The 25,741-nt window shown below is 34.9% G+C and overlaps 1 protein-coding gene and 1 long non-coding RNA gene across 14 annotated transcripts in view; one reads left to right on the plus strand and one right to left on the minus strand.

The window, feature by feature from the left end:
* DOP1A (DOP1 leucine zipper like protein A) overlaps window positions 1-25,741 on the plus strand; it is a 110,689-nt gene that overhangs the window by 81,967 nt on the left and 2,981 nt on the right. For all 13 annotated transcript variants that reach the window (XR_008916608.1, XM_056818527.1, XM_056818529.1 and 10 more), the window contains 19 exons: window positions 291-550; window positions 1,347-3,354; window positions 4,409-4,520; window positions 4,617-4,799; window positions 5,506-5,631; window positions 7,994-8,128; window positions 11,778-11,833; window positions 12,854-12,958; window positions 14,762-14,828; window positions 15,232-15,376; window positions 15,551-15,630; window positions 16,277-16,386; window positions 17,146-17,295; window positions 17,457-17,518; window positions 18,876-19,028; window positions 19,819-19,955; window positions 20,717-20,772; window positions 21,807-21,971; window positions 23,151-23,280. Coding sequence is in view for 12 of the 13 variants with exons in the window: in XM_056818527.1 (XP_056674505.1) it covers window positions 291-550; window positions 1,347-3,354; window positions 4,409-4,520; window positions 4,617-4,799; window positions 5,506-5,631; window positions 7,994-8,128; window positions 11,778-11,833; window positions 12,854-12,958; window positions 14,762-14,828; window positions 15,232-15,376; window positions 15,551-15,630; window positions 16,277-16,386; window positions 17,146-17,295; window positions 17,457-17,518; window positions 18,876-19,028; window positions 19,819-19,955; window positions 20,717-20,772; window positions 21,807-21,971; window positions 23,151-23,280 (4,240 nt within the window). In the remaining variant the exon portion in view is untranslated. The remainder of the gene's footprint in view (window positions 1-290; window positions 551-1,346; window positions 3,355-4,408; window positions 4,521-4,616; window positions 4,800-5,505; window positions 5,632-7,993; window positions 8,129-11,777; window positions 11,834-12,853; window positions 12,959-14,761; window positions 14,829-15,231; window positions 15,377-15,550; window positions 15,631-16,276; window positions 16,387-17,145; window positions 17,296-17,456; window positions 17,519-18,875; window positions 19,029-19,818; window positions 19,956-20,716; window positions 20,773-21,806; window positions 21,972-23,150; window positions 23,281-25,741) is intronic.
* LOC103100792 (uncharacterized) lies at window positions 630-6,666 on the minus strand. The gene is made up of 3 exons (XR_462699.3): window positions 6,387-6,666; window positions 4,105-4,196; window positions 630-1,800 (listed from the first exon to the last, which is right to left on the minus strand). It is a non-coding gene; the product is annotated as an uncharacterized LOC103100792 (long non-coding RNA).

Raw genomic sequence — 25,741 nt, forward strand, 5'->3', positions numbered from 1 at the left:
GGAGAAAGTACAATGTATATAAAGTCTGAAGACCTTGCTTTAAATCCCATCCCTAGAACCTAATGTCTTTATGACTTTAATCAAGTTTTTTCTCCTCCTGATTCTCAATTTCCTCATATGTAGTGCTGAATGCACTACTTAAAGCTAACAATAAGCTTTCTGCATCATTAAATACACTTAGGTTTCAGGTTATCTGAGAATATGATCTCTTTGTAATAATTCACTCAGAAGAAAAATGAAAAGTAGTGATTCTTTGCTCTTCTATTTTGATTATTGTTCTTTCTGTCTAGATCACTGTTCATCATGTTAGATAGCCTTAATAGCCTGGATGGTTCTACTAGTTCTGTGGGACAAGCCTGGTTGAATCAAGTGCTCCAAAGACATGACATTGCAAGGGTTCTAGAGCCATTGCTGCTACTCCTGCTTCATCCCAAAACTCAGAGAGTTTCAGTGCAACGGGTACAGGCAGAACGTTACTGGAATAAAGTGCCCTGTTACCCAGAAGAAGAAAATGACAAGCATTTTATGCAAAATTTTTCCTGTAATGATGGTAAGTACAATAAAAAATTAGTAATTTCATGTTGAATGTTAATCATCAATTAATAAGATAAAAGATGTATGCACATGGGTTGATAACACTTCATCAGAAGCACTCTTGTTTATTAGAGAATTGTAATTAGAAGGATGCCTCATTCTCAAGTATCCAGGCATTAGACATTCTCTGAAGAATGAAAGCTTTTCTAATTCATAAATCAGTTAGACAAGTTAAATATAAAGAATTTTTCTGATTATAGCTGTGAAAAAGACTGATATTGATTCTGATCCTATATCACTTCACAGACACAGATCAGAAAATTTACTTCAGGATTCTGGCCAAAAAGTACACACAACTTGGTAATAGAATGATTGTTCTTATTATAGAGTAATTATGTATTATGACTTGAGTGATTTTTCTTATAAATTGTATATAAGGCCTACATGTATTACATATACATTCTGTAAAAGCTAATTTACCTCAAATTTCTATACCTCAAAGCTTCAGTAAAAAGGGTAGAAAGTTTTTGTGACCAAATTCTGGTTTTTTGTCCACTTAACTTTTCCTTTCTGTGCCTATATATAAATATATATGTATATAAACATATATACAAATATATGTTTATATACTTATATAACTATACATGATGCAAATAAAAGTATAATTCATTTGAAAGGAAACAGTTTTAATAATTAAGTCATCTTCTTGTAAAGTCTTACAGATGTTGACATTAGTTATCATTCTAAAGGAAGAAAAGTATTTTGGAAAATATTCTAATATAGTTTCTGCTTTTTTTTCCCTTCTTTTAAAGCATTTTCCCATATGCCTACAAACCAAGTACAACTCATTACAAGTAAAGGAAGCAGTGAGAAACAGCTTGTGATGGATGAAATGGAGAACTTCAGTCTTACAGTCAATCCTCTAAGTGACAGACTTTCTCTTTTAAGTACTAGTAGTGAGACAATTCCAATGGTTGTATCTGATTTTGACCTTCCAGATCAACAGTTAGAAATACTTCAAAGTTCAGATTCAGGTTGTTCTCAGTCTTCTGGTGGAGACAACTTGAGCTATGATGCAGAAACTGACAATATGAATGTTCCAGATAATTCTCAGACTCTAAAGGAAGATTCGGCAGATGATATTGTGCAGCAGGTAGTTTTTGACCTCATTTGTAAAGTTGTAAGTGGCCTTGAAGAGGAATCTGAAGCAGTAAAACATCAGCTACAGGCAGATGATATGACACCTAAATTCAGTTCTTTAGATCCCTGTAAAGAAGCGATTAAGAATGAAGATCAAGTCATCCAGCATAGTCAGAGCAGTTTGCTAAGCAATGAAAATTGTCAGTTTTTATCTCTGTCTGCTGAGGCTGGGCTCGAAGGTTCCTCTAATGGAATCTCCAGGAATAGCTCCTCACCTTGTATTTCTGTAACCCACCAGACACTGCATGAACCTTATGGCAGTTCGACAGAAGCCAAGTCTAGACAACGAAGTCATAGTAGTATTCAATTTAGCTTCAAAGAAAAACTTCCAGACAAAGTGTCAGAAAAGGAAACAATTGTCAAGGAGTCAGGAAAACAGCCTGGAGCAAAACCCAAAGTCAAACTTGCCAGAAAGAAGGAGGATGACAAGAAAAAAGTTCAAAATGAAAAGCTTAAGCAAACCAGTGTGTTCTTTAGTGATGGTCTGGACTTAGAAAACTGGTATAGCTGTGGAGAAGGTGAAATTTCTGAAATTGAGAGTGATATGGGGTCTCCAGGAACAAGAAAATCTCCCAACTTCAACATTCACCCATTATATCAACATGTATTATTATACCTGCAGTTATATGATTCCTCAAGAACATTGTATGCTTTTTCTGCTATCAAAGCCATCTTGAAAACGAATCCTATTGCTTTTGTAAATGCCATCTCTACCACTAGCATCAATAATGTGTACACTCCCCAACTCTCTTTGCTTCAGAATCTTTTGGCCAGACATCGAATTTCTGTTATGGGTAAAGACTTTTATAGTCATATTCCTGTGGATTCTAACCATAACTTCCGGAGCTCCATGTACATTGAAATTCTTATTTCTCTTTGCTTGTACTATATGCGTAGTCATTATCCAACTCATGTCAAAGTCACATCACAAGACTTAATAGGCAATCGCAATATGCAGATGATGAGCATAGAAATTTTAACCCTTCTCTTTACAGAACTAGCCAAGGTTATAGAAAGCTCAGCAAAGGGCTTCCCTAGCTTTATTTCGGACATGTTGTCCAAGTGCAAGGTTCAGAAGGTTATTCTTCACTGTTTATTATCATCTATCTTCAGTGCACAAAAATGGCATAGTGAAAAGATGTCAGGTAAAAACATTGTTGCCATTGAAGAAGGTTTCTCTGAGGACAGCCTTATCAACTTCTCAGAGGATGAATTGGACAATGGCAGCACTCTGCAGTCTCAACTCTTAAAGGTGCTTCAGAGGCTGATTGTTTTAGAGCATCATGTAATGACTGTTTCTGAGGAGAATGAAACAGGTTTTGAATTTGTGGTAACTGACTTAGAACACATCAACCCACATCAGCCAATGACTTCCCTTCAGTATTTGCATGCCCAGCCAATCACATGTCAAGGCATGTTCCTATGTGCAGTGATAAGAGCCTTACATCAGCACTGTGCATGTAAGATGCACCCCCAGTGGATCGGCTTAATCACATCTACTCTGCCTTATATGGGAAAAATTCTACAGAGAGTGGTTGTATCTGTGACACTCCAGCTTTGCAGGAATTTGGATAACTTGATTCTACAATACAAATATGAAACAGGACTATCTGACAGTAGGCAAGTGGTGGTTGATCTTTATTGTGCTTTATTGACTTATGTTTAAAAAAATGTTTGAATTTTTAAAAAGCCAGAAGAGGTTATTTTTACCCACCAAATTGGAGTACACTAGCAGCAGTAGTGAATATGTCATTTCTGTAGAGAAGCAGAAGTAATTCAATTTTGAGGTTGAGGCCACCAGGAATACAATATTTATATGAATATAGTCTACTTCTAGCCCTTCTGATCTGGCTTATAAAAATCACTTAGAAGAGGTAGAAAAGTTGGAATAGAAGATGAAGCCTTGTGAATTACAAAGAACCTTGTTACATTTATGTAGTTTCTGAAACTGGGAGAAGTCTCCTGAATTTACCATCTATGACTTTAAAAATATGCTCTTTTAACACAGTATATTGTGATGAAGATAGTGTGTGAAAAACTCAAAAAGAACATGATAGTAAAATAAGATCAGAGGTGATAAAAAATGAATATTAACTAATTTGGAAGAAATATTTTTAAATCCTTTGATAATTTTAACACAGTAATTTAATGTAATTATTTTTCATTGTGTACCTATATTTTTTTCTTCAGAGGTTTAGGAATTTTGTGTCCCTCTCATCCCCCCAAAAAGATATGTTAGAGGTATAATCTGTTTTACACAAATATGGCATTTCTATTAGAACTCTCCTGTCAGTAGCCAGTCACTTGTGTGAATGATGTTCCATTTTGTGAATATGGTTGTTAGAAGATGATAGTTTTTCCTTTCCTTACCTTTTGTAGGATGTCTAAGGGTTTTATTTTGAATTTGGCTTGTATTCTCAATCTCCTGGGCATTGATCTGATATTCACACTACTCTTGATTTCTATAAAATTAATAAAAAAATGGAGTTGGTTTTAGTCTTGCTAGCTCCATAAAAAAAGTATAAGAAATCTGACCAAATCATAGTTTCTTCTTTGCCCCTCACTAATTGTTGGAAAATTACTAAACATAATTTAGTACATGATAAATGTGTATATCTTACTAATATATTGCTTTACTAGATCTCATTAATAAAATGAACAAATTATATTTTAGGCCTATTTGGATGGCATCAATTATTCCACCAGATTTGATCCTTACTCTTCTAGAAGGCATTACAACCATCATTCACTACTGTTTGTTGGATCCATCAACACAGTATCATCAGGTAAGATGGATTTGACAAATATATGAACTCGACATCATTCTCCATTGACACTCAAGTTTAGCAGGTATGCATGTTGTTTTTTTTCCTTCCTTATAGCTTTTGGTGAATGTTGACCAGAAGCACTTGTTTGAGGCACGAAGCGGGATCCTCTCCATCCTTCATATGATCATGTCCTCTGTGACACTACTTTGGAGCATCCTCCATCAGGCTGACTCTTCAGAAAAAACTGTTATTGCTGCAGCTGCATCTGTTACCACTATTAATCTTGGTTCAACAAAGGTTAGGAAACTCATGGTTAAGCTTTCGTTTCTTACTTTTTCTCTTCTCTATTCTAAACCCTAAGCTAGACCTTTTGTAAATATTGAGGAAGTGGAAAGATGCATGAGGTGCCAGGGGAGAGAGGTAAATTTTGGACACATCTTCCTTAGGAATAAAGTAATAACCTTTGAGCCAATTTTGAAAAATGCTAGGTAAATAAAATTTTTTTTAAAAATCCCACAAGCAGAGAGTATTCACTTATTGATATTTTCTTTAAAATGTAAAATACTCAAATCCCTTTGAAAAGACTGATAGATGGATAGCTACATCTGGAGATAGGAGGTTCTGGGTTCACATCTAACTTCAGACACTTCCTATCTGGGTAACCCTGAACAAGTCACTTAATCCCAGTTGCCTAGTTCTTATTGCGCTTCTGCCTTGGAACAAATAACTTGGTATTGATTCAAAAACAGAAGGTGAGGGTTTAAAAAAAATTTTTTTTTTTTATGATACTTCGTAATCTTTTGGCTGTCTCATTGCATGTATTATTTTGGCTCTTAGTTGACTTATTTTTACTATAGAGTTTTTTTTTATCATTGGTTATTTTATAGCCTTCAGTACACATAAAATTATATTAAATATATTATCTCATTTTATATTTTTATTTATAGAAAATAAAATTAACATTATTAAGTTTTTACTTGTCATTTGCTTAAAACTATTTCAGAACTTGAGGCAGCAGATTCTTGAACTATTGGGCCCAATCTCAATGAATCATGGAGTGCATTTCATGGCTGCTATTGCATTTGTATGGAATGAAAGAAAACATAACAAAACTGCTTCTAGAATAAAGGTATACATATAACTCCTTTCTGCTTTCTACTGAGCTTTCTGCTAGGTGCTTAAGTAAAATTAGTTTCACAGGTAAAATTTAGAGTTCACTTAAAAGAAGAAAAAGAAACTCCAGGTAGGCTACGAGTAGAAAGTGTGGAATCTGACAGATTTGGTTTTTGTGTGACTATTTTTCTTTATTGTGTTAGATATATTTTGGAAACAGTATCTATTTGTCTCTTGTTTGTTGGTAAGGGCCTACTGGCTGCGAGTTGAAGTATGTTCAATGTAACTACTTTTGGCCTGCACAGAGTGAACTTCTCAGAGACAGATTTAGAAAACAAAACCTTAAATTTAATAGGTTTGGAAAGGTTTAAAGGAAAGGTAAAAAGTTTAACCAGAAAGATCCCTAATACCAATGGGGTACTAACTCAAAACCACACCAAACTCAAGGCACCTCATGGAGACCACTTCCATATGGGAAAACCCAACCCTGTTCTTTTTCCTTATCACTTCCTTAACCCAATTTTTAACTATATAAACCTATTTCTAATATCCTTATAACAATATATATAATTATTAAAATACTGTCTCCAAGTTTCTTTATAGCTCATCACTCCAATACCAGCCTAATCAAGTTTGAGCCTAGTCGGCCAGGAATGGCTTCCTGGCCTAGTAGGCCAAATAGCCTTGCCTTCATTTATGTAGGCACACAGATTTAAAAACAAAAGGTCGTCTTTCTTGTTAGTCTTCTCCTGTAGTCACTGCCAAACTCACTTTCTGTCTTCCAAACTGTCAATCTGGTATTCCCAAGGTTTCCAAGGAAAAATCCCAGAGAGCCAACAAACCACCAGCCTCCAGAGCCAGGGTCAACTTCCAGACTCTGACAGTTGGAAAACCAACCCTTATCACTCCCTCAGAATTCCAGGATGAACTCTGGCTCCAAGTTCCAAACTAGGCCTCAAACCCTGAGATAGTATTCCTTAGGTACTAATTAACCCCAAATCTTATAATATTCCTAATAATTGTTTTTCAGAGGAGGTAAAATATTGGGAAATGATAGTGGTGTTTAATAAAACATGTTTTTAAAAGTAGAAAAAGAACAAATTGAGGGAAACACTTTGATTTAAGAGAAAAAGTCAAGTATGATATGTATAAATATTTTTATGTTAGGAATGCAAGCAAACCCTGAACAGTTATTCTTATCAACATTATTCTTCATTAAAGCTATTGCTTCTCATGTGTTACAAAGTTCCATTCTCATTTCATTCATTGATCACTTGAGATGTAAATAGTACCTATAAAGTAACATTTTTCAACTAAAACAGATAGTAAGTTTAGGTAGGGTATATCTATGTACTAAAATGCAGTAGTGTTTACTTGTTTAAGATTCTGGGGAATTGAGTGTTAAAGAAAACAATAATAAATAATAAAAGGGATATTGGACCATGGATTTATTTTAATATATCAGGTATAACTAGCCTGTTTACATTACTATGGAAACTATTTTGCTTTTGAATATAAGCAGTGCTCTGAATTGGGCAATATATGTAAAAGAAGTATTACAAAGTATTCCATTCTTTTTCCCAGAACCAGATTTCTTTACTTTTTCTCACTTTTGATTGAAACATCTTGAGAACCTAGTTCACAGTTAAAACAGGTATTTTGACTACAACACATAAGTTGATTGAATGAGATTGCTAAACTATTTAAGATTATATAACCAAACATGTGACTTACTATTTTATACTGGTTATATATATAGCATGTGCTGATTCTTATGTTTAACTAAAATGAAGAACAAAATCTTACCTATAGTCAATCTTTCTCTTAATGATGGTATCTTTTTACATCTGATGAGAATGTAAGAGAACTTATATTGGACAGTATTCAATCCAAGTCAACAACATCTTTTTAGAACCTTTTATCAATCAGTACCCTAGTAGGAACCAAGATTATAAAACATAAATCAAACAAAACTGTTCTTGGATTCAAGAAGCTTACACATTGCTAGGAGATTGCAACATGTCACACATGAATGTAGCTTGAGAAAAATTGAAGTGAGAGTTTTCTAACTGGGAGAAAGGTGGAAGTAGAGAGACCAGTTGAGAGTTTGTACAGTTGTACAAGTAAAAGGTGATCCAGAAATTAGAACTTTTTCATAGAGGTAGAAATGGTGAAGAAGTGAATAAGGAACTAAATAGTCCTGGTTTACATGGGTAAGGCTCGACTGATTCAACAGTCATGTATTAAGTACCTATTGCACAATGTGCAGAGCATTACTGTAGTCCATGGGGGGAGGATCTCTCCTCTCAAAGTGGTTATAGCCTTGTAGTAATTTTGTCATTTCTGTTAGTGATGATGTGCCATAACATGCTTTCCAGGTCATTCCTGCAGCCAGTGAAGAACAGCTTTTGCTGGTTGAACTAGTTCGCTCAATTAGTGTTATGCGAACTGAAACTGTTATTCAAACAGTAAAGGAAGTTTTGAAGCAACCACCAGCCATTGTCAAGGACAAGGTATGAAAGGAGATATTTTGTGTTTTCACTTCTCTTTCACAAATACAATAGAGCAATGGTTTCCAAAGGGAGCCTGGCAGACTCTAAAGCAGGGATTCCCAAACTACAGCCCTTGGGCCACATGTGGCCCCCGAGGCCATTTATCTGGCCCCCACTGCACTTCCAGAAGGGCCACCTCTTTCATTGGTGGTCAGTGAGAGGAGCAATGTATGTGGCAGTGCCGTAAAGTGCAACAGCACTCACATACAGTACTATTTCTGATGACATAATCCTTTGCATGGCACCTTGTTCTGAGGGTAACTGATCGAGAATGAGGTGCTGTGCAAAGGATTATGTGGCTGCACAATGGAAGACGTCAGCATGGTGAGAGACAATCTGGGGGAGGGGATTCCGCACTGTGTATACTGCTGCCCGGTATAGTGGTGGCGGTGATGGGTCTGTGCAAGGTGTGACAGGCCCATCACAGCCAGCGCTGTAGCCTCTGCTGTCCCAAACAGCAGTATACAGATTTGTTCAGGTTTTTTTTTTAAGTCCAGCATTCTAGTGGTCTGAGGGACATTGAACTGACCCCTTGTGTAAAAAGTTTGGGGACCCCTGCTCTAAGGCGTATGTGATCAATGAAGAGTAAGAAGATGGGTTGCTGCAGCAGGTACCCCTTAGAGGCCACAAAGCCGTTACCTTACTTCAGGCCCTTATCTCACTCTTACTTGTACTATTCCAATACCATCCTAATTGTTCTCCCTGTCTCATTTTTCCTTTCTGTAATATATCCTTCATACAACTGCCAAAAAGGTTTTTCCTAAAGTTGCAGTTTAGCCATGTCACTCTCTTACTCCTTCAACTTTTCTATTAGAAAGTTAGCTCCTTGAGGACTGACACATTTTTTGCCTTTTTTATACCCACAGTATTTAAAAATAGCACATTGTTTACACATACAGGTACAAATATGAAAGACATTTAAGGCTAAGAGGAACCAAGTTTTCACAGATAATCAATGTCTAGTATTGCTGTTATTGTGTACAGTGTTCTCCCAGTTCTGTTTATTTCATTTATTTATGATGCAGACATCAGTTCCTGTAGATCTTACCAGCTTTTTGTGAAATCTTCTTGCTTATCATTTCTTATAACACAATAACATTCCATCACCAATGTGTACCACAATTAGTTCAGCCATTCCCCAAATTAATGTACATCCCCATAATTTCCAATTCTTTGCCACTACAAAAAGAACTGATACAAAGCTAATTTTTATTTTTAGATGTTTTATGATTATATAATCAGTACAGTAGTGTGTATATGTACACACGTATATACATATATAAATATAAAATGTACAAATGTATAGTTTTTATATACCCAGGATATGTACTCAAAAATTTATTAGAGATATGCAAAAAAAGCTTGGAAGCTGCTATGATATACAATTAAGGCTTCTTTGCTAAGTAATATTCTCCTATAATGACTGATAATATAATTAAAAGAACATTTCTCTTTTGAGTCAAAAAGAAAAATTCCATTAAACAACTTTGTTGAGCATCTGTGATAATGTAAGGCACTGTTAGTGGGCACATACAGGTACAAATATGAAAGACAACATAGTCTCTATGCTCAAGGAGCTTAAACACCCTCTTATGGGTAGACAACTGGTACTCTGTGAGGGAGCAAAGACGAGATCTAGATAAACAATGCATTATTTACTCTCCTTTACATACTTCAAATTTCTTCCATCTCCTGCCTTACTGACCAATAAATAAGGGAAACTTATCAAATCAGTCTATATAAGTTTGGCCAAGCCAAAGGAAATTCAGCTGCAGATTTTACAAAATAAAGATAGTGAATGTAAGAAATCTAATTTGTTTCTCTCATTCCTCCCTAAGATTTTCATCTAAAGAATCAAACTGAATTCATATGAAATTCTTGAATGTTTTTGAGTCATAAATAGATGGCTATATTCTCTTTGTAACAGCAAGGAGCACTTGGTAGGAATAATTGTGGCTGAAAGAGAAGAGGATGTTGCCCACATGAGATGAGATTTTTTTTAATCGATTATTGATCATCTCCAGAACTAAAATTTCTTTTTCTTCTTTCATTTAGTGCCTCAGAAGTTACCTTAATATCTTTCTGAGCCCTATTTAATTTATATTAAGGTATTCTGCCAACTGACTTTAAAGAAAAATGAAAGGCAAATTCAATAACATAGATTTAACATGCTTGACATAGTTAAATTGAGCTGACCAAAAATATCAGTCTGTTAACGATTGAAATAAATATTTTGGAAACTTTTTGGAATGGATATGCTTTATAAATCAATAATCTATTCTTCTCTGCTATATGTAAATAAAATTAACAATTTAGATGAATTAAATATTTACCAAAAATACAAAGCACCCACTAACAGAATAAATAGAGAATTTAAACAACCCAATTTCAGAAGAAGAAATTGCATATCATAAAATGAAATCTTTAAAAAAATAAACTAAAACTCTAGGGAATTCCACCAAACATTCAAAGACAATCTAGTGTTGTCTGTAATTAACAAAAGAAAGAGCCTATCAGATTCTTTTTATTAATTTGTGGTCCTGACGCATAAATCAGAGAGACTCAAAACTGGAAGAGAAAACATTGGACTAATTTCCCTAATGAACCTAGATGCAAAAATGTTTAAATAACATATTAGCAAAGAAGCCAAAACAACACTTATCCAAAATTATATACTATGACCAGGTTTTCCTAGAAATGGAAGAACTGATTTAGTATTAGAAAATTCCAAATTTAACTAACTATATTAATAACAAAATAAGTAACAATCATGATTATATTGCAGAAAAAGCTTTTAATAAAATATAACATCCATTTCTTTGAAAAAACAGAAAACAAAGGAATAAATAGGCCTTTCTTTGAAATGATAAATAGAAATATATCTAAAACCAAGAGCTATCATTATTTATAATTAAGATAAACTGAAATCCTTTCAAATGACTTCAAGGGTAAAATAAGGGCTATCCATTGTCATCGGTTAGTATAGTAGCAGAAGTACTAACAATATAGGCAGTTAAACAAAATTAAATAAGAAAAGAGGACATAGATGATTCTGAAAAGATTTGGAAAGACCCAATATATTGATGCAAAGTTAAGTAATCAGAACAAAAACTGTTCGTGTCACTTAGTCTAACCTCCTCATTACAGTCTAACCTCCTCATTACGTAGATAAGGAAACAGGTGGCCCAGGCTCACTGAGATGGTGAGTGGGTAGGTCCAAGTGTAGAACCAAATTACAATAAATCATATACTCTCCACTCTACTACAACAAGCTGCATGGTCCTGAGTAAGCCTTGTTGCAGGAATTAAAGTATTGTCAAAATGTGGGTTATAGTTCTCTTATATTCCTTTCAAGCACAATCTGTATGTCATATCCATTTTTTCTCTAACTAGCACTTAGTATGTAGATGTTTATATGTTTCTTGGAATGAGAGGGAAAGATAGAAACCAAGAGGAAAATGTAATAATGAAACATTTAAATAAAACAAATGAGAAAAAGTACATTAATTACTTTTCTTAAAATTGTGGTGTGAAAAGTGCCACATTTTGTTAATGAAAAAACAAAGGCAGTATTTTTCTTTAGAGTAAGACAGATTTCTTATGCTTGCAGAAACATCTTTCTTTGGAAGTGTGCATGCTACAGTTCTTTTATGCTTACATTCAAAGGTAAGACAATGTTTCATTTCTTTTCCAACTGCTTTACCAGTTTATAAAAGAAAAGCAAAGGGGAGTTTGAATCTTTGTTTAATATACCCTCTCTAGTTTATACTACTACTCATAAGTTCTATAATCAAGTGGGTTATACAAAAAAGATGACTTTGGGAAAGCTGGAATTTTAATGAAAATGAAAGCTCTGAATCATTATTGAAATAGTACTGACATTTTACAATATTGGGACTAGTGGGCATATAACATGCTGGAAAAAAACGTTTTAATACTTTTTTTTTTTTACTGATATTGCAGCTAGGTTGTAGTTATTCCAGCTTTCTTCTTACTGTTGATGAGGAAAAGCTCAGAAACTATACTTGTTTTTAAAGCATTCCCAAGATGCTGACTCCACTACAGCAAAGCTTCCCAACTGTCCTTTATTATTTTTATAATCTCTTATAAAGGATGCTTACTGTCTAAAGAAAAAGTTATTTGGTATATTTTAATAGATGGCAATATAAATTAAAGGCTGCTTGTGGTCTGAACTTGTATACAATAAGGTAGGTTTGAGGTAAAGCTTAAACAAAGTCAATCTTGATTTCTTTAGAGGTGAGAGAAGGGTGTTCTGACAGTCAACCTTCCCTACATACGCTGAGGTAGAGACTCATAGATGAAGAAGCTAATATAAGAGGGAAATGGAAAGACTAGGGTAGGAAATAGGCGCATGTGATGTCAGTAAATTGAGAAATGTATAATTTGGGTTTTCTTTAGTAATTCAAATGATTAACAGAATTTATTATTCTGAGGTCTATAGAAAGCTATTCTCAATTTCGTGGAAATTTCATCAGGTATTTTGAATTTATTTTTTTTAAAATAATAATACAGAATATATAGTTTTTAAGAGTTCTGAATTAAATCCATGACTAGAAAAAAATCAGGTGATTTTTTCAGAGGAGATAGAGAATGAGCTTGTCACATTAAATAATAGGTACAAGATTAAAGTTTGATATGACTTTATAAACTATACTTGTTTTATAGGATTCCAGTTCCCAGTTTAGTTGATAGCTGGACATCATTGCTGGTTCTTCTGAAAGATTCCATACAGCTGAGTCTCCCAGCTCCAGGGCAGTTCCTTATACTTGGGTGAGGAGTTTAACTTAAAATATTTTATTTTTCTAAAGATGATAGATGAACTTACAACTTTATCACTGAATGGTAGGTTTGGGGACTAGTGTATTTTCCTTCTTTCTTGTCATACGGAACTTTATGGATAGGTGGGGTAGAGCAGGGGAGAGATTAGGAGTAAATTAAGCAAAATTGTTTTTCATGGAATGTGTTAGATGGGCAGCTAGACAGGCAAAAGTCTTGGACCTTTGTTTCCATGTTGAACAAGGACAATGAAGAAAAGTAGTGGGGGGGGGGAATTTATTTGAGACACACAAAAAAGTAACACAAAGCCTCCAAGCCAGAAAGAAATAGGTTATTGAGAGAGGACCAGTCTCATAAAGCCAGACTCTAGTCAAGACCAAAGACTTCGAGCCTTGTGAGGACCTCCTTTTATACCCAAAAACTGATGCTCCAAAGCTGATACAAGTGTCAGAAATCAAATAACCAATGACATTAGAATAAGCATAAGTAGTCTGACCAGATATGGAACTTAAATAGTAACAGAAAATTATGCTAAGTCAGCTGAGAAAGGGAGTGTACTCACTTAACTTAGATGCAGAATTGTCACTTGTGGTAGAATAGTCACCACGAGTGGTACTATGGATGGTTATGGGCAGTAGCTGATTTATCTATTTTTAGGGCTATTTTTGCAATGATTACATCTGAAATATACTACTTGCTGTTTGAGATTTACTTCATCTTTGCCAGTCCAGTACTCACCCAACTTATTCCAGAATTTAAGTGGATGCTAGAGTCTCATCTTGATTAACTCATGCTAAAATTGCTTAACTATGCTAGAATCATATCTTAATTAAATCATGCATACTGCTAACACTAAAATAATCATAAAGAAGGGTAGGGGATTTCACATTTACAGCTAGTCTTACTCTGGTCCAGATCCCTTGCCTCTGAAAAGAAATGAACTGAGGTGCATATTCTCCTTTCTTCTTTGAGGCTAGGCTTGGTGGGAGGTCTGAAGAAATTACTAATTAATTTGACCCTTCTATAACTATGTAGGTTCAAGAGTGGTATCATAGGGCCAATAATCTGGGTTGGGAAGGGTATACCAGCCCAGGGCAGGCAGAGCCAGACCCTGAACTAATAAACACAGACACTGTATAATCCCAGGGCAGTTTGGTTTAATAACTAAGGGAAAGGTGAAATTTGGGATATCTAAACTAAAAAACATAAATAAACTTCCCCCCAAAAAACAAGCTGGTAACCTCAGAAAAATGGTGTCTGTACTGTAATATACTTTAACCCAAATTCCTCCCCCCCACCCCCTTAGATGGTGTTAAAGGGAGAGGTTGGAAGGTAAGCAGGAACCAGGCTCAAAGGAAAGGTCTCACTGACAGATGGCTTCAGTGTCTCAAGCAGCTCTGCAGGAATATTTCAGTCAGTCCACAGGATACACAGGATCACAAGGAAAGCCACAGGAGAGACAATATTTAGGTCCACTCTAGATCCTCGACCTCCTGCCTGCTTAACTATCCCTTAGAAGAAGCAACAGCCCTGCCACTTCTCCAGAATTCTTGAACCATCCTTCTTCTGCCTTGCAGGATCTCCTGCTTCCTTTCCTTACAACAGTTCATTATTATACAACCTTCAATTTCAGGGTTTTTTTCTTTTATTTGACATTGTTGTGGTTCTGTGTGTTGTTTTCTTGGTTTTGCTTATTTCACATTGTATCAGATCATATATATATATATATATGGGGAATTTATTTTCATCCACCTTTTTCCTTAAAGTAACATTCTTTTAATATTTGGTATATTTTAGAGTTCTGAATGAATTCATTATGAAAAACCCTAATTTGGAAAATAAAAAAGACCAAAGAGACCTTCAGGTGAAGTATTAAGTTTGAATAGACCTTAATTTTTTTTTCAGCTCATTTCTAGTAAATGCAGTTAAAAAAAGAATTGGGGATGGGTAAGGATCCTGACATGTAATTAGGAGACCTGCTCCTTATTACCTATTTCTACCTATGGGACCTTGGCAAATCATTTAATTTCTTTGGTCCTTTGCTTTCTCATCTAGCTTTCAAATCTATAGTACTGTGCTCATATATCTCCTTTTAGCTCTTAAATTCTGTATAACCTGAGTATAAATATATGATGCTGTAAATTATAATTAAATTAAATGTTTCTACATCACAAATTTGTACACAAAAATACTTGAGTAATTGGATGTAGCAAAACATATTGTCTTTTTGTTCCCCAAGTTTATTTTTGTTTCATTTACTTCTTTAGGATGTGACTCATAAAATAGTAGATGCAATTGGTGCAATTGCTGGCTCTTCTTTGGAACAGACTACATGGTTACGTCGAAATTTGGAGGTTAAACCTTCCCCAAAAATCATGGTGGATGGCACCAATCTGGAATCTGATGTAGAAGGTATTACAATAAATCAATTAAACTTATGTTTGGGGTCATAGTGATCTAATATTTTTTTAAGAATTCAGTCAGCAGTTTAAGAACTATGATAGTTTTGCTTCCATGTTATTCTTTATAACTTTTGTTTTAAGTGAAAATAGTAGTATTATTATACCTGACTTTTGTTTTATTTAGATATGTTGTCACCTGCTATGGAAACATCGAATATAACTCCTTCTGTGTATAGCGTTCATGCCTTGACATTACTTTCTGAGGTAATTGTTTTGTAGTGCATTTAATTATGTTCTTCATATGACGTTTAAGGTGATGTCTGTTAGTGCTGATGATAAATAGGGCTCCTGTTATTGAATGCCTTATTTTTGAAAAACAATTTTTACTTTTTTCAATAAGAAGGATTATTTGATTTAAGTGGATTTTAAAATTATATTTTTTTTAGTTTCCTTATTAAACTTTGTTCATTGTACTGCTGAGTAAATAAAATTCCTTTAAATTATATTATTTATATCACAAGTTTATAAGGGAAGTTGTGCCATGACCCTGTTACAAAGAAACTTATTGTCCGAGTCTGAGGTTTTGCTCCCACTGACTTGGTATTTTAAGCAAATCATTTAACATTTCTAAGCTCTGTTTTCTAATAACTCAATTAGGGCTGGTTGTCTTTCACCTTTTCTCATCCAGTTGTAATGAGTAAAAAAAGCAAATTAAGAGAATTTAAAGTCCAGCTCTCTTTGGGAGATGGGGGAGGAATAGGTAGGAGTGCCATTTAAAATGATAAACTTTAGAGTTATTGGTATGGATTCCTAAGAATTCCATGTTTTTTCTGAATCCAAAGCTATTACTATTTAATAGTACTTGTTTAAGCTCATAAGATTACACTTTTCTGATTCTTATGGTTTGTAGGTTCTGGCTCATCTTCTGGATATGGTATTCTACAGTGATGAGAAAGAACGAGTCATTCCATTACTTGTAAATATTATGCATTATGTTGTACCCTACCTCCGAAATCACAGGTACTATTACTGTATAAGTATATGACATAAATATTTTAAAATTTGAGAAAATGGAAACAAGTTGTTACTTTATGGCCACTTTTGCTTTGTTAATGAAATATGGATATTGAATTCTTCCCATATTAAAAATAACCAAAAAAAAAACCTCCTTTCTTAGAATTGCTATAAGTACTGGTTCCATGGCAGAAGAGCGGGGTAAAGAGCTAGCTAGTTGGGGCTAAGTAACTTACCCAGGGTCATGCAGCCAGTAAGTGTCTGGGATTAAATTGGAACCTAGGACATCCTATCTCCAGGCTTGGTTCTCTTTCCCCTGGGCCATGTAGTTACCCCAGTATTCATATTTTTATCATATAAAATGGCTAGATTGCATAGTATTAAACACTGTACTAGACCTGAAGTCAGGAAAATGTGTGTTTAAATCCAGTTTCAGATACTTACTAGCTTTGTTACCCTGGACAAGTCTGCCTTATTTTTTTAAGCTATAAAATGGGGATTATAATAGCACACACACACCTCACCAACCTACTGGGGTTGTTGTAAGATTTAAAAGTGCTTAGCATAATGCATAGCACATAATAAATACTTAATGCTTATTCCCTTCCCCTCACTTTCCCTTTAACTATGATGGTAACAACCAGATTCAGTTATTCTTTTACATTGGGATATTTTTCATTTCTTTGCAAAAATTTCCTAAATAATTGTTATTAAACACAGTAATTAAACTTGCATATTAAGTTGTTTTTTTCCTCTCCTTTCAAGTGCCCACAATGCACCCAGTTATCGGGCCTGTGTTCAACTACTTAGCAGTCTTAGTGGGTATCAGTATACACGGAGAGCATGGAAAAAAGAAGCATTTGACCTCTTTATGGATTCCAGTTTTTTCCAAATGGATGCCTCTTGTGTTAATCAGTAAGTCAGAATCTTCCTTTTATTAGCTAGGCTGTGCCCTACTTCAGACATTATGGCTTCTAAGTTAAGTCAGTCCAAGTCTTAAGAAATCAGAAGTTTCAGTGAAGCTCCCCCAAACACCCCTATTTACTTACATATGTTATAACTCTTGTGTCTTTTAGTTGGAGAGCAATAATGGACAACCTGATGACACATGACAAAACCACATTTAGAGATTTAATGAGTGAGTATCATAGACTGACAGAAGAAGTAGCCTTCCTGCATATGCTCTGTCCCTCCCATTCTCTCCTCAGTTCTGGAAACCACTGGACTGGAATGACATAGGTTCTCAGGTAGTCAGTCTGGGGGGGGTTACATCAGACAAGCCTGCAGAACACAACCTGTGCCTTAAAGCACTTCTCTAAGACACTTTGCCAATAGAAAAGTGAAGCCAGGAGATAGAATAACAAGGTTTACAAAGCAATTTTCATGGATTATTTCATCGAATCTTCATAAGAGTCCTGCAGGTCCATCCTGTTCCTGTCATCACACCCATTTGACCAATGAGGACACTGAGGCCAAGAGGTTAAATGATTGTTTTTTGTTTTGTTTTGTTTTTTAAATCTTTACCTTCCATCTTAGAATCAATACTATATATTGGTTCCAAGGCAGAAGAGTGGTAAGGGCTAGGCAATGGGGATTAAGTGACTTGCCCAGGGTCACACTGCTAGGAAGTGTCTGAGGCCAGATTTGAACCCTGGACCTCCCATCTCTGGGCCTGGCTCTCAATCCACTGAGCCACCCATCTGTCCCCTAAATGATTTTTTGTCTAGGAACATCTAGTGAGTTTCTAAGACAGGATTTGAGCTCAAGTCCAGCACTCTCACAATTACTATTTGCTGTTTTGAAAAACTATCATGAACTAGAGGGTCAAGTGATGGCCTTGGAATAAGGAAGATCTGAATTTAAGTCCTACCTCTGATGTTTATTAGTTATGGAACTATGGACAAATCTTTTAACTTCTTCTTTTAACTTTTTTAAGTTCTTCATTTGTAAAAGGCAGGTGATAACTGTCGCGCTTTTTTCATAAAGAATAATAAAATAAAAGAATCTAGGTAGTGTTTTGAACTTTTTTAAAAATGTTATTTCTCACTGGAGATAAGTAGTGAAAAGATTCTTGGACTAGTCCCAACCTCCCTATCTGCAGTGATAATTATAATTCTTATCCCACAGATAGATGTCAAGTGGTAGTTGAGAATTAAACATGAGAATGTATGGTAGAGACCTTTGGAAAGCATCTAAAGAGCTTTACTCAAAAAATACAAAGCTTTGCTAGTAGTAATAATTAGTTTTATCCTGTTTCCTCTTGCTGATAGCTCATTTTCCCCTCTTGAGATGTGGTTTTACTTTTATCTGTGTGCATCCTATCTATGCTTTTGGCCCACTTATTTTTTTCTAGATTTTTGTCTATTTGTTGTCTCTCCCGAACTCTGTATCTTCTTCTTGCACCCTGTTGCTGCCACCTTATATCATTAGGTAACCTAAAACAGCCTTTGTGTTCACGTTTCATTTAATGGGCTTATGCATGTTTTCTTTTTCAGCACGAGTAGCTGTTGCTCAAAGCAGCTCACTCAATCTCTTTGCCAACAGGGATGTGGAGCTGGAACAGAGAGCCATGCTCTTAAAAAGATTAGCATTTGCTATTTTTAGCAGTGAAATCGACCAGTATCAGAAATATCTTCCAGACATACAAGGTAATTAGTGAAACTTTTTGTAACTGTGCAGATTAAATTATATATTCACATAAGTTATTATTCCTTATAGAAAAATTCCCCCAGGTTATAAATCTGTGTGAAATCAACTCATCACCAAAGAAGAAAAACAGTTGTTCTGGTGAAACTGTAAAGTTGCTTAAGATATCCTAAGAGAATTGCATAAAGAGTATGTGTGTTTACTATTAGGATTTCATTGAAATTTGGTAATATGAGATCCAAATTTTTGCTGTGTTTTTGAGGTATGTGATTGGTACCTGTATATACAGAGGGGGCAGAAATGGATTCATGTCATGTTTACAGCTCTGCAGAATTTGGAGATTCTAACTCTGTAAAACCATTCCCATTAAATACGGATTTGTTGGGCTCCCCAGTCATCTAGGAAGTACTGATTATGTGTCTTCTTTATCATTCTACTGGGTCAGCTCATTTATATGGAGGCTACATTTGGGGTTATACTTTACATGATGAAGTGGGATTATTGCTGTCTTACAAGAAAAATCCTTCTCAGCTTGTTGCTTCTGTCTGAAGGATATTTGTTCCCTGACTCAGGACTATAAATGGGTACTAGAATGAGTAAAATCTCCATGGAGAAGGCAGTCTTTCTGCCAGGTCATGGTTTTTTCCTCTTCTTGAACCAAGAACCATAGATATGCTTAACCTTTTTTTTTGTGGTTTGATAAATAAACTGGCTAGATAATGTGAGAGAGGAATGATCATGAGCAGAATTACTCAGCAGTAAGAGATACTTTATTTTGCTTTTCTCTTTCAGAAAGATTGGTAGAGAGTCTCCGTTTGCCCCAGGTGCCCACTCTTCATTCTCAAGTTTTCCTGTTTTTTAGAGTGTTACTTTTAAGAATGTCTCCCCAGCACCTCACCTCACTCTGGCCAACTATGATCACAGAACTAGTAAGTAGGTTTTAAAAAAGCTGGAGCCCGCTGTAATTAATAATTACAATAATACTTTCACCTTTGGGATGAGACTTCTAGGATAGACATGAACATTAGCTATTACAAATACTGAATTGAATTTAACCATATTCCACTTAATACTTAAACAGAAAGGCAGCAGCTAGGTAGCACACTGGATAGAGCACCAGGCCTAGAGTCTGGAGGTCCTAGGTTCAAATCTGGCCACAGATGCTGCCTGTTTGATCCTGGGCAAGCCACTTAACACCAATTGCCTAGCCCTTGCCATTCTTCTTTCTTAGAATACTAAGACAGAAGGTAAGGATTTTTTTTTTTGAATACTTAAGCAGAATACACAGCCACTGTTTTCTAGTCATCTTTTATACATATGTCTGATTGTTCTTTAATCTCATCTAAAGGAAGTATATCTCTTGTCCATTATTTCAAAATAATTCCTTGCCATTTTCTCCTTAAAGTAGGTTTTCTTTCCTTATAATTCTAATGTACTTCATATAAATATCTTTGTTCATTCACTTTCCCCCAATGACATCTGCAGAAGGGGTGCTTTAAACTTTTTTTAAGACTTCACCCACATCATTTGTGCTTCCAAATTCAAAAGGTACTTGTCATTCTTTTGCCTGGAAAAAAATGTCATTGAAAAGAACTCCAGTACATATCCTAAATATTAGGAAATGTTTGCCCTAAAGCTTAATGATTGTCACCTAAGTGAAAATATTTTCACCTGATTGTTTGGTCTTCAGGTGCAAGTATTTTTACTGATGGAACAGGAACTCTCTGCTGATGAAGATATTTCAAAGTAAGTATGGTTACTTTCTGTATTTTAACCTGAAATCACCTTTGGCTTTACATAGCAAAACAAAACCAGCATTTCTGGTTTCTCATTTGACATATTCAGTTCTCTCCTTGCCTCTTAATAAATGTAGCCCTACAAGAATGCCCATTATAGCCACTGTTGCACACTATTGTACTAGAAATGCTAGCTAAAGCAATTAGGAAAGAAATGTGAAAAATTAGAATAGGCAATAAAGAAACAAAGTTATCACTCTTTGCAGATGATATGATGGTATAATTAGAGAATCCTAGAGAATCAACTAAAAAATTAGTTGAAATAATTAACAATTTTAGCAAATTTGCAAAATATAAACCAAATCCATGTAAATAAATATAGCCGAAATACTTGTTCTTGTAGTGCTCTCCAATGGTCATGTCTGACCCTAACTTTTATGGCCAGCTGAGCCAATTATAATTCATATCATCAAGCATTTAAGTATATAGCATATTACAACTTTTGTTACCACTCATTAATTTCACCATCCCACTGTTCAGATCATGTCCTCAGAAACATCACTCTATAGTAAAAATAATAGTAGTGAGCCCAAAGGACAGCTTTAGTTCCATCTCCCAGCAGTAGATTTTTAATGGGTACACTAATTGTAGTTTTTACACCATAGTTTGTTTAATTATAAGCTAATATACTTGTTGCCTAAGAAAGCTTCATATAGAAAGCTAAAATAAAATTTTCATATTTTCTTGGCTTTGCAATTTATACCTAAATAATTTGTGTATGTGATTATAACCATTAGGAGTTCTACATTCTTGTGATTTCACAAAACTCTTGTTAGTTGAATACAGCAAAATACACTTGGTCATAACTTATCAGTAATGCCAGTCAATAGAACAGTAGCTGGGCACCATAATTATTTTATTGGTATTGGCACATAATATAAATAAGGAAACACTTTTTCTGTTCTTTTAAACAAAATACATATGTAAGATTTTTCTAAGAACAAGTTATGATAAAACTGCTGACTACCATCTTCCTTGACTTAGGACATCAGGACCATCTGTAGCTGGTCTGGAGACCACTTACACAGGAGGCAATGGCTTTTCAACTTCATATAATAGCCAGCGATGGTTAAACCTTTACCTCTCTGCTTGCAAATTTTTGGATTTGGCTCTAGCTTTACCATCAGAAAATCTTCCTCAGTTTCAGATGTAAGTAAAAATGGAAAGAACTATTTGCTTTTCCCCCCAAATTCTCTAAGACTACTTGAAAAGCATATGACATATAAGTGGAAATCTTCATCTCAGAATCTCATTTTCATTGATGTGTAAAAGTTGTTTGTTGTCCCCTCACTTCCAAAAAACTTCCATTTTCTTCCCCTTCCCCCCAGGAGAACTTATGGACAAGACATGTTTCACTTGTGCCTTTGATTCCCAGTAACTACCTAGCACATTGACCAGGGCATGTTCTAGGCACTTAATGAATATTAGCATTAAAAAATTAATGTGATTACATTAAAATGAGTAGATTGAAAAATAAATTCCCATAGTATCTTTTTTTAACCCTTTCTGACCTAGTAACAGCTCTGAGACAAAAGGGCAAAGGATAGATAAACAGTTAAAGATTTGCCAAGGTCACACAACTAGGAACTCCCATAGTGTCTTTATGTAGTAAGGGGCCAAAAATATTTTGGTTGGTAATTATTGTTTTTAAAAAGAATATAAGGGGCAGGTCTAGAGATGGGAGCTATATTTCCATAGGCATTGCTCTCTAGGTCAAAGGTATGTTTGAAACATAACAGATATTTATATATAAATCACTTCATAGATTTCTTAATCATACTGGAACTTTTTTGCCAGGAAATCTTTAAGCAAATCTTAACCTGGGGCTGTTAAATTGGTCGTTTTTTATTTTTTTTTATTTTCAGATATCTTCATAGTTTCAGTATAATTGATTTTCTTTCAGTATATATTTCAGTATATTCTTTCAGTATATATTTCAGTATAATTGATTTTCTTTGTAATCCTATGTATTTTATTTTATGCTCTTAGAACCATTATTTTGAAAACGAGCCCATATGCTTTACCAGATAGCCAAATGAGTCCATAACACAAAAAAGGTTAAGAACCCTTGTTAGATGAATTTGCTGCAGGAAGAGGAGACGTTGTAGTACAAAGAGTATTGAATCTGGCATCAGGATTCATGGGTTTGAATCATAATGGTTACTTACCTTATGACTAGAAGCAAATCATTTGATCTCACTGAGTCTGTTTCTCATTTGTGAGGGTTAAATGGCACAGAACTCCTGTGGGGAGCACATTGCAAGCCTTAAAGTTATAAATAAATGAGTTGTTATATTGATTTTTTTTCCATGGTTCTTATATGAATAGGTATCGCTGGGCATTCATTCCAGAAGCCTCAGATGATTCAGGTTTAGAAGTCAGAAGACAAGGTACACATCAACGAGAATTTAAACCTTATGTGGTCCGACTAGCAAAACTCCTCCGGAAAAGGGTTAAGGTAACTTTTTTTGGGGGGGGGGTTCTAGTTTCAGTTTCTGTAACTACACATAAATTAGGATATTTTATTAAGCTAGATATGTATTAGAGCCTAATGCCTCTTTAAGTGGAAAAAAATATTTAGATATACACGGAAAAATAATGTACATCATAAGTTTTTTGGTGTTATTACAAGTCAGATTAAGGGGTTTGGGGACAGGAAGAAAGTGTGGCTTTATTCAGACAAATATTGTACTAATTAATAGCCTTAATAGATTTTAGGAGAAAATTACTTTAGTGCCTTATCACCATGCTTGTTCCCCAAGTCAAGCAACAATGACAGAATATAAAACTATCTTTTGTATATGCAAACCTAGACCAATTATACTAATGAAGAGGCAGAGGAAGGCATATTGGTCTTTTAATTAATAAAGAATGTTATTGTGGTAGAACTTGCCTGCCAGATTAGTGACACATTTAAAAACTAAAAAAAAAACACCATAGTATATCACTTGAGACTGTCTCACTTATTTTTGCCTTACCTAAAAAACACCTAGTGAGGTAAAATGATTAATAAGCTAAGGGCTGACTTTTCCTACTCTAAAAACCATGCAAAAATTTAAAAACCAATTTACAGTTAAAGTTTGTAGTAAGCAAACTGGTTTCATCTTCAAACATAGCAAAAGAATTACTTCCTTACACATGCACATGTTCACATACAGTTTGAATAGCTATAGGATATAGTAATCACAAAGGTGCTTCATTCTTACATGTGAATAGATCAAAGATAGGGAACTTTAAAAATAACAAAATCTAAATTCCATAATACTCCGAATTACCAGTCAACACAGTACTGGTTGAGGTTCTGAGATAAATCTCAAGAAGAAAGTATGTCAAAATGAGATGGGCATAAGGAAAGAATTATTTAGGGGTAAAAAAGATGCCTCCATTAAAGTTTGCATTAAAAAAACTAAATGGAAAGATAAACAGAAAAAGGGCTTTCAGCAACAAAAACATTAACAGCTTTATAATGGTGAAGGTATTAGGTACCTTGAAGAGCTTATAATAAGGGTAAGTTGTGTTCACTGAATATACATTTATCATTTCATGCATTTTAAAAAATTATTCCTGCAAAAGTGAAACTATATTGGAAAACACAAGTGTATTAGTTAGGAGGAGTAAATAGTATGCACCCTAAAGAACTGTCTAGTAAATATGAAGTCAATATCTTTTGTTTTAAAAAGAGGTAAGCAAGATTGAACATAACTAGGCAGGGGGCAGAGCTAAGTTCTCTTGGAAACCTGTCGAAAGATTTTTAGATTGTTTTTCAACAAGATTAGATTATTGGGAGCAGTTGCTTGGCTTGGTAGATTGAGAGCCAGGTCTAGAGACTGGGGGTCCTGGGTTCTATTGTGGCCTCAGACACTTCCTAGATGTGTGACCCTGGGCAAGTCACTTAATCCCCATTGCCTAGCCCTTACTGGTAGCTCTTCTGCTTTGGAACCCATATACAGCATTGATTCTAAGACAGAAGGTAAAAGTTTACAAAAGGCAGGGGGCTGGGGGTGGGGGTGGGGCAACAAGATTAGATTATTAGTGTGGGAAAGATGCTATATTTTTATTTTGGTTAGGCATTTGAACCACATTGTTTTACTTGCTAAAATAGTTCCTTATACTTAAAGCAGAGTGATGCCTGAATAATGGGTGACTGAAATTACCTTTAATAAAGGTAAAGATAGTCTGAATGAATTCTGCTTAAGACCCAAATTGTATTTGGTAACTATGTACTCTTGAAGGATTTCAGACATAAAAAAACCCAGGAGGGGCGAGGCATAATGGATGAGAGCTAGCCTCAAGAACCAGGACTTGACATCAGAGTGACCTGGGTTTCTGGTTCCATATGTAGCACTTACTGGCTGAGCCCCTGGATGAGTACTTAGTGCTCCAGGAAATTGTCTAAAATTCAAAGTTGCAGAGATACTGCTGATCTGCTGGGGGGGGGGGGGGGGGGGGGGTTACTCACCAGAGAGCTAGCTCCTAATGCTAATAAAATCACAGCTCTGGATTTTTTAAAAATGAGGACAGGGTCAACTCCAAGAATGTATAATATGTAAAGAAATAGAATTTTTTCTTTCAAATATATAACATGTCCTTTGATTCACCTGAGTGATTTTGTTTTGTCAAATTCCATAACTTAATTTTGGCCAATAAGGTATAATCCTTGGCTGAAAAGACAAATGAAGTAAAATGTTAATCAATGTGTCCTGTAAACCTACTGTCATTTTTTGAACGTTAAAGAGTGTGTTATCTAATCCCCAAATTCTTTCATAAATTGACCACTTGTGAGAAATTCTATACTATTGTGCATTCTGGTTTATAGCTTTTGATGATTGAGTCAAAAATTTCTAGTCTTCTGAAGCCTCATATTCAGGCAACAGCTCCAAACAACATTCTACCAACTATGAAAAAAAAACACAGAAGAA

Source organism: Monodelphis domestica, chromosome 2 (genome assembly GCF_027887165.1).
Source record: "Monodelphis domestica isolate mMonDom1 chromosome 2, mMonDom1.pri, whole genome shotgun sequence".
NCBI lineage: Eukaryota > Metazoa > Chordata > Mammalia > Didelphimorphia > Didelphidae > Monodelphis > Monodelphis domestica.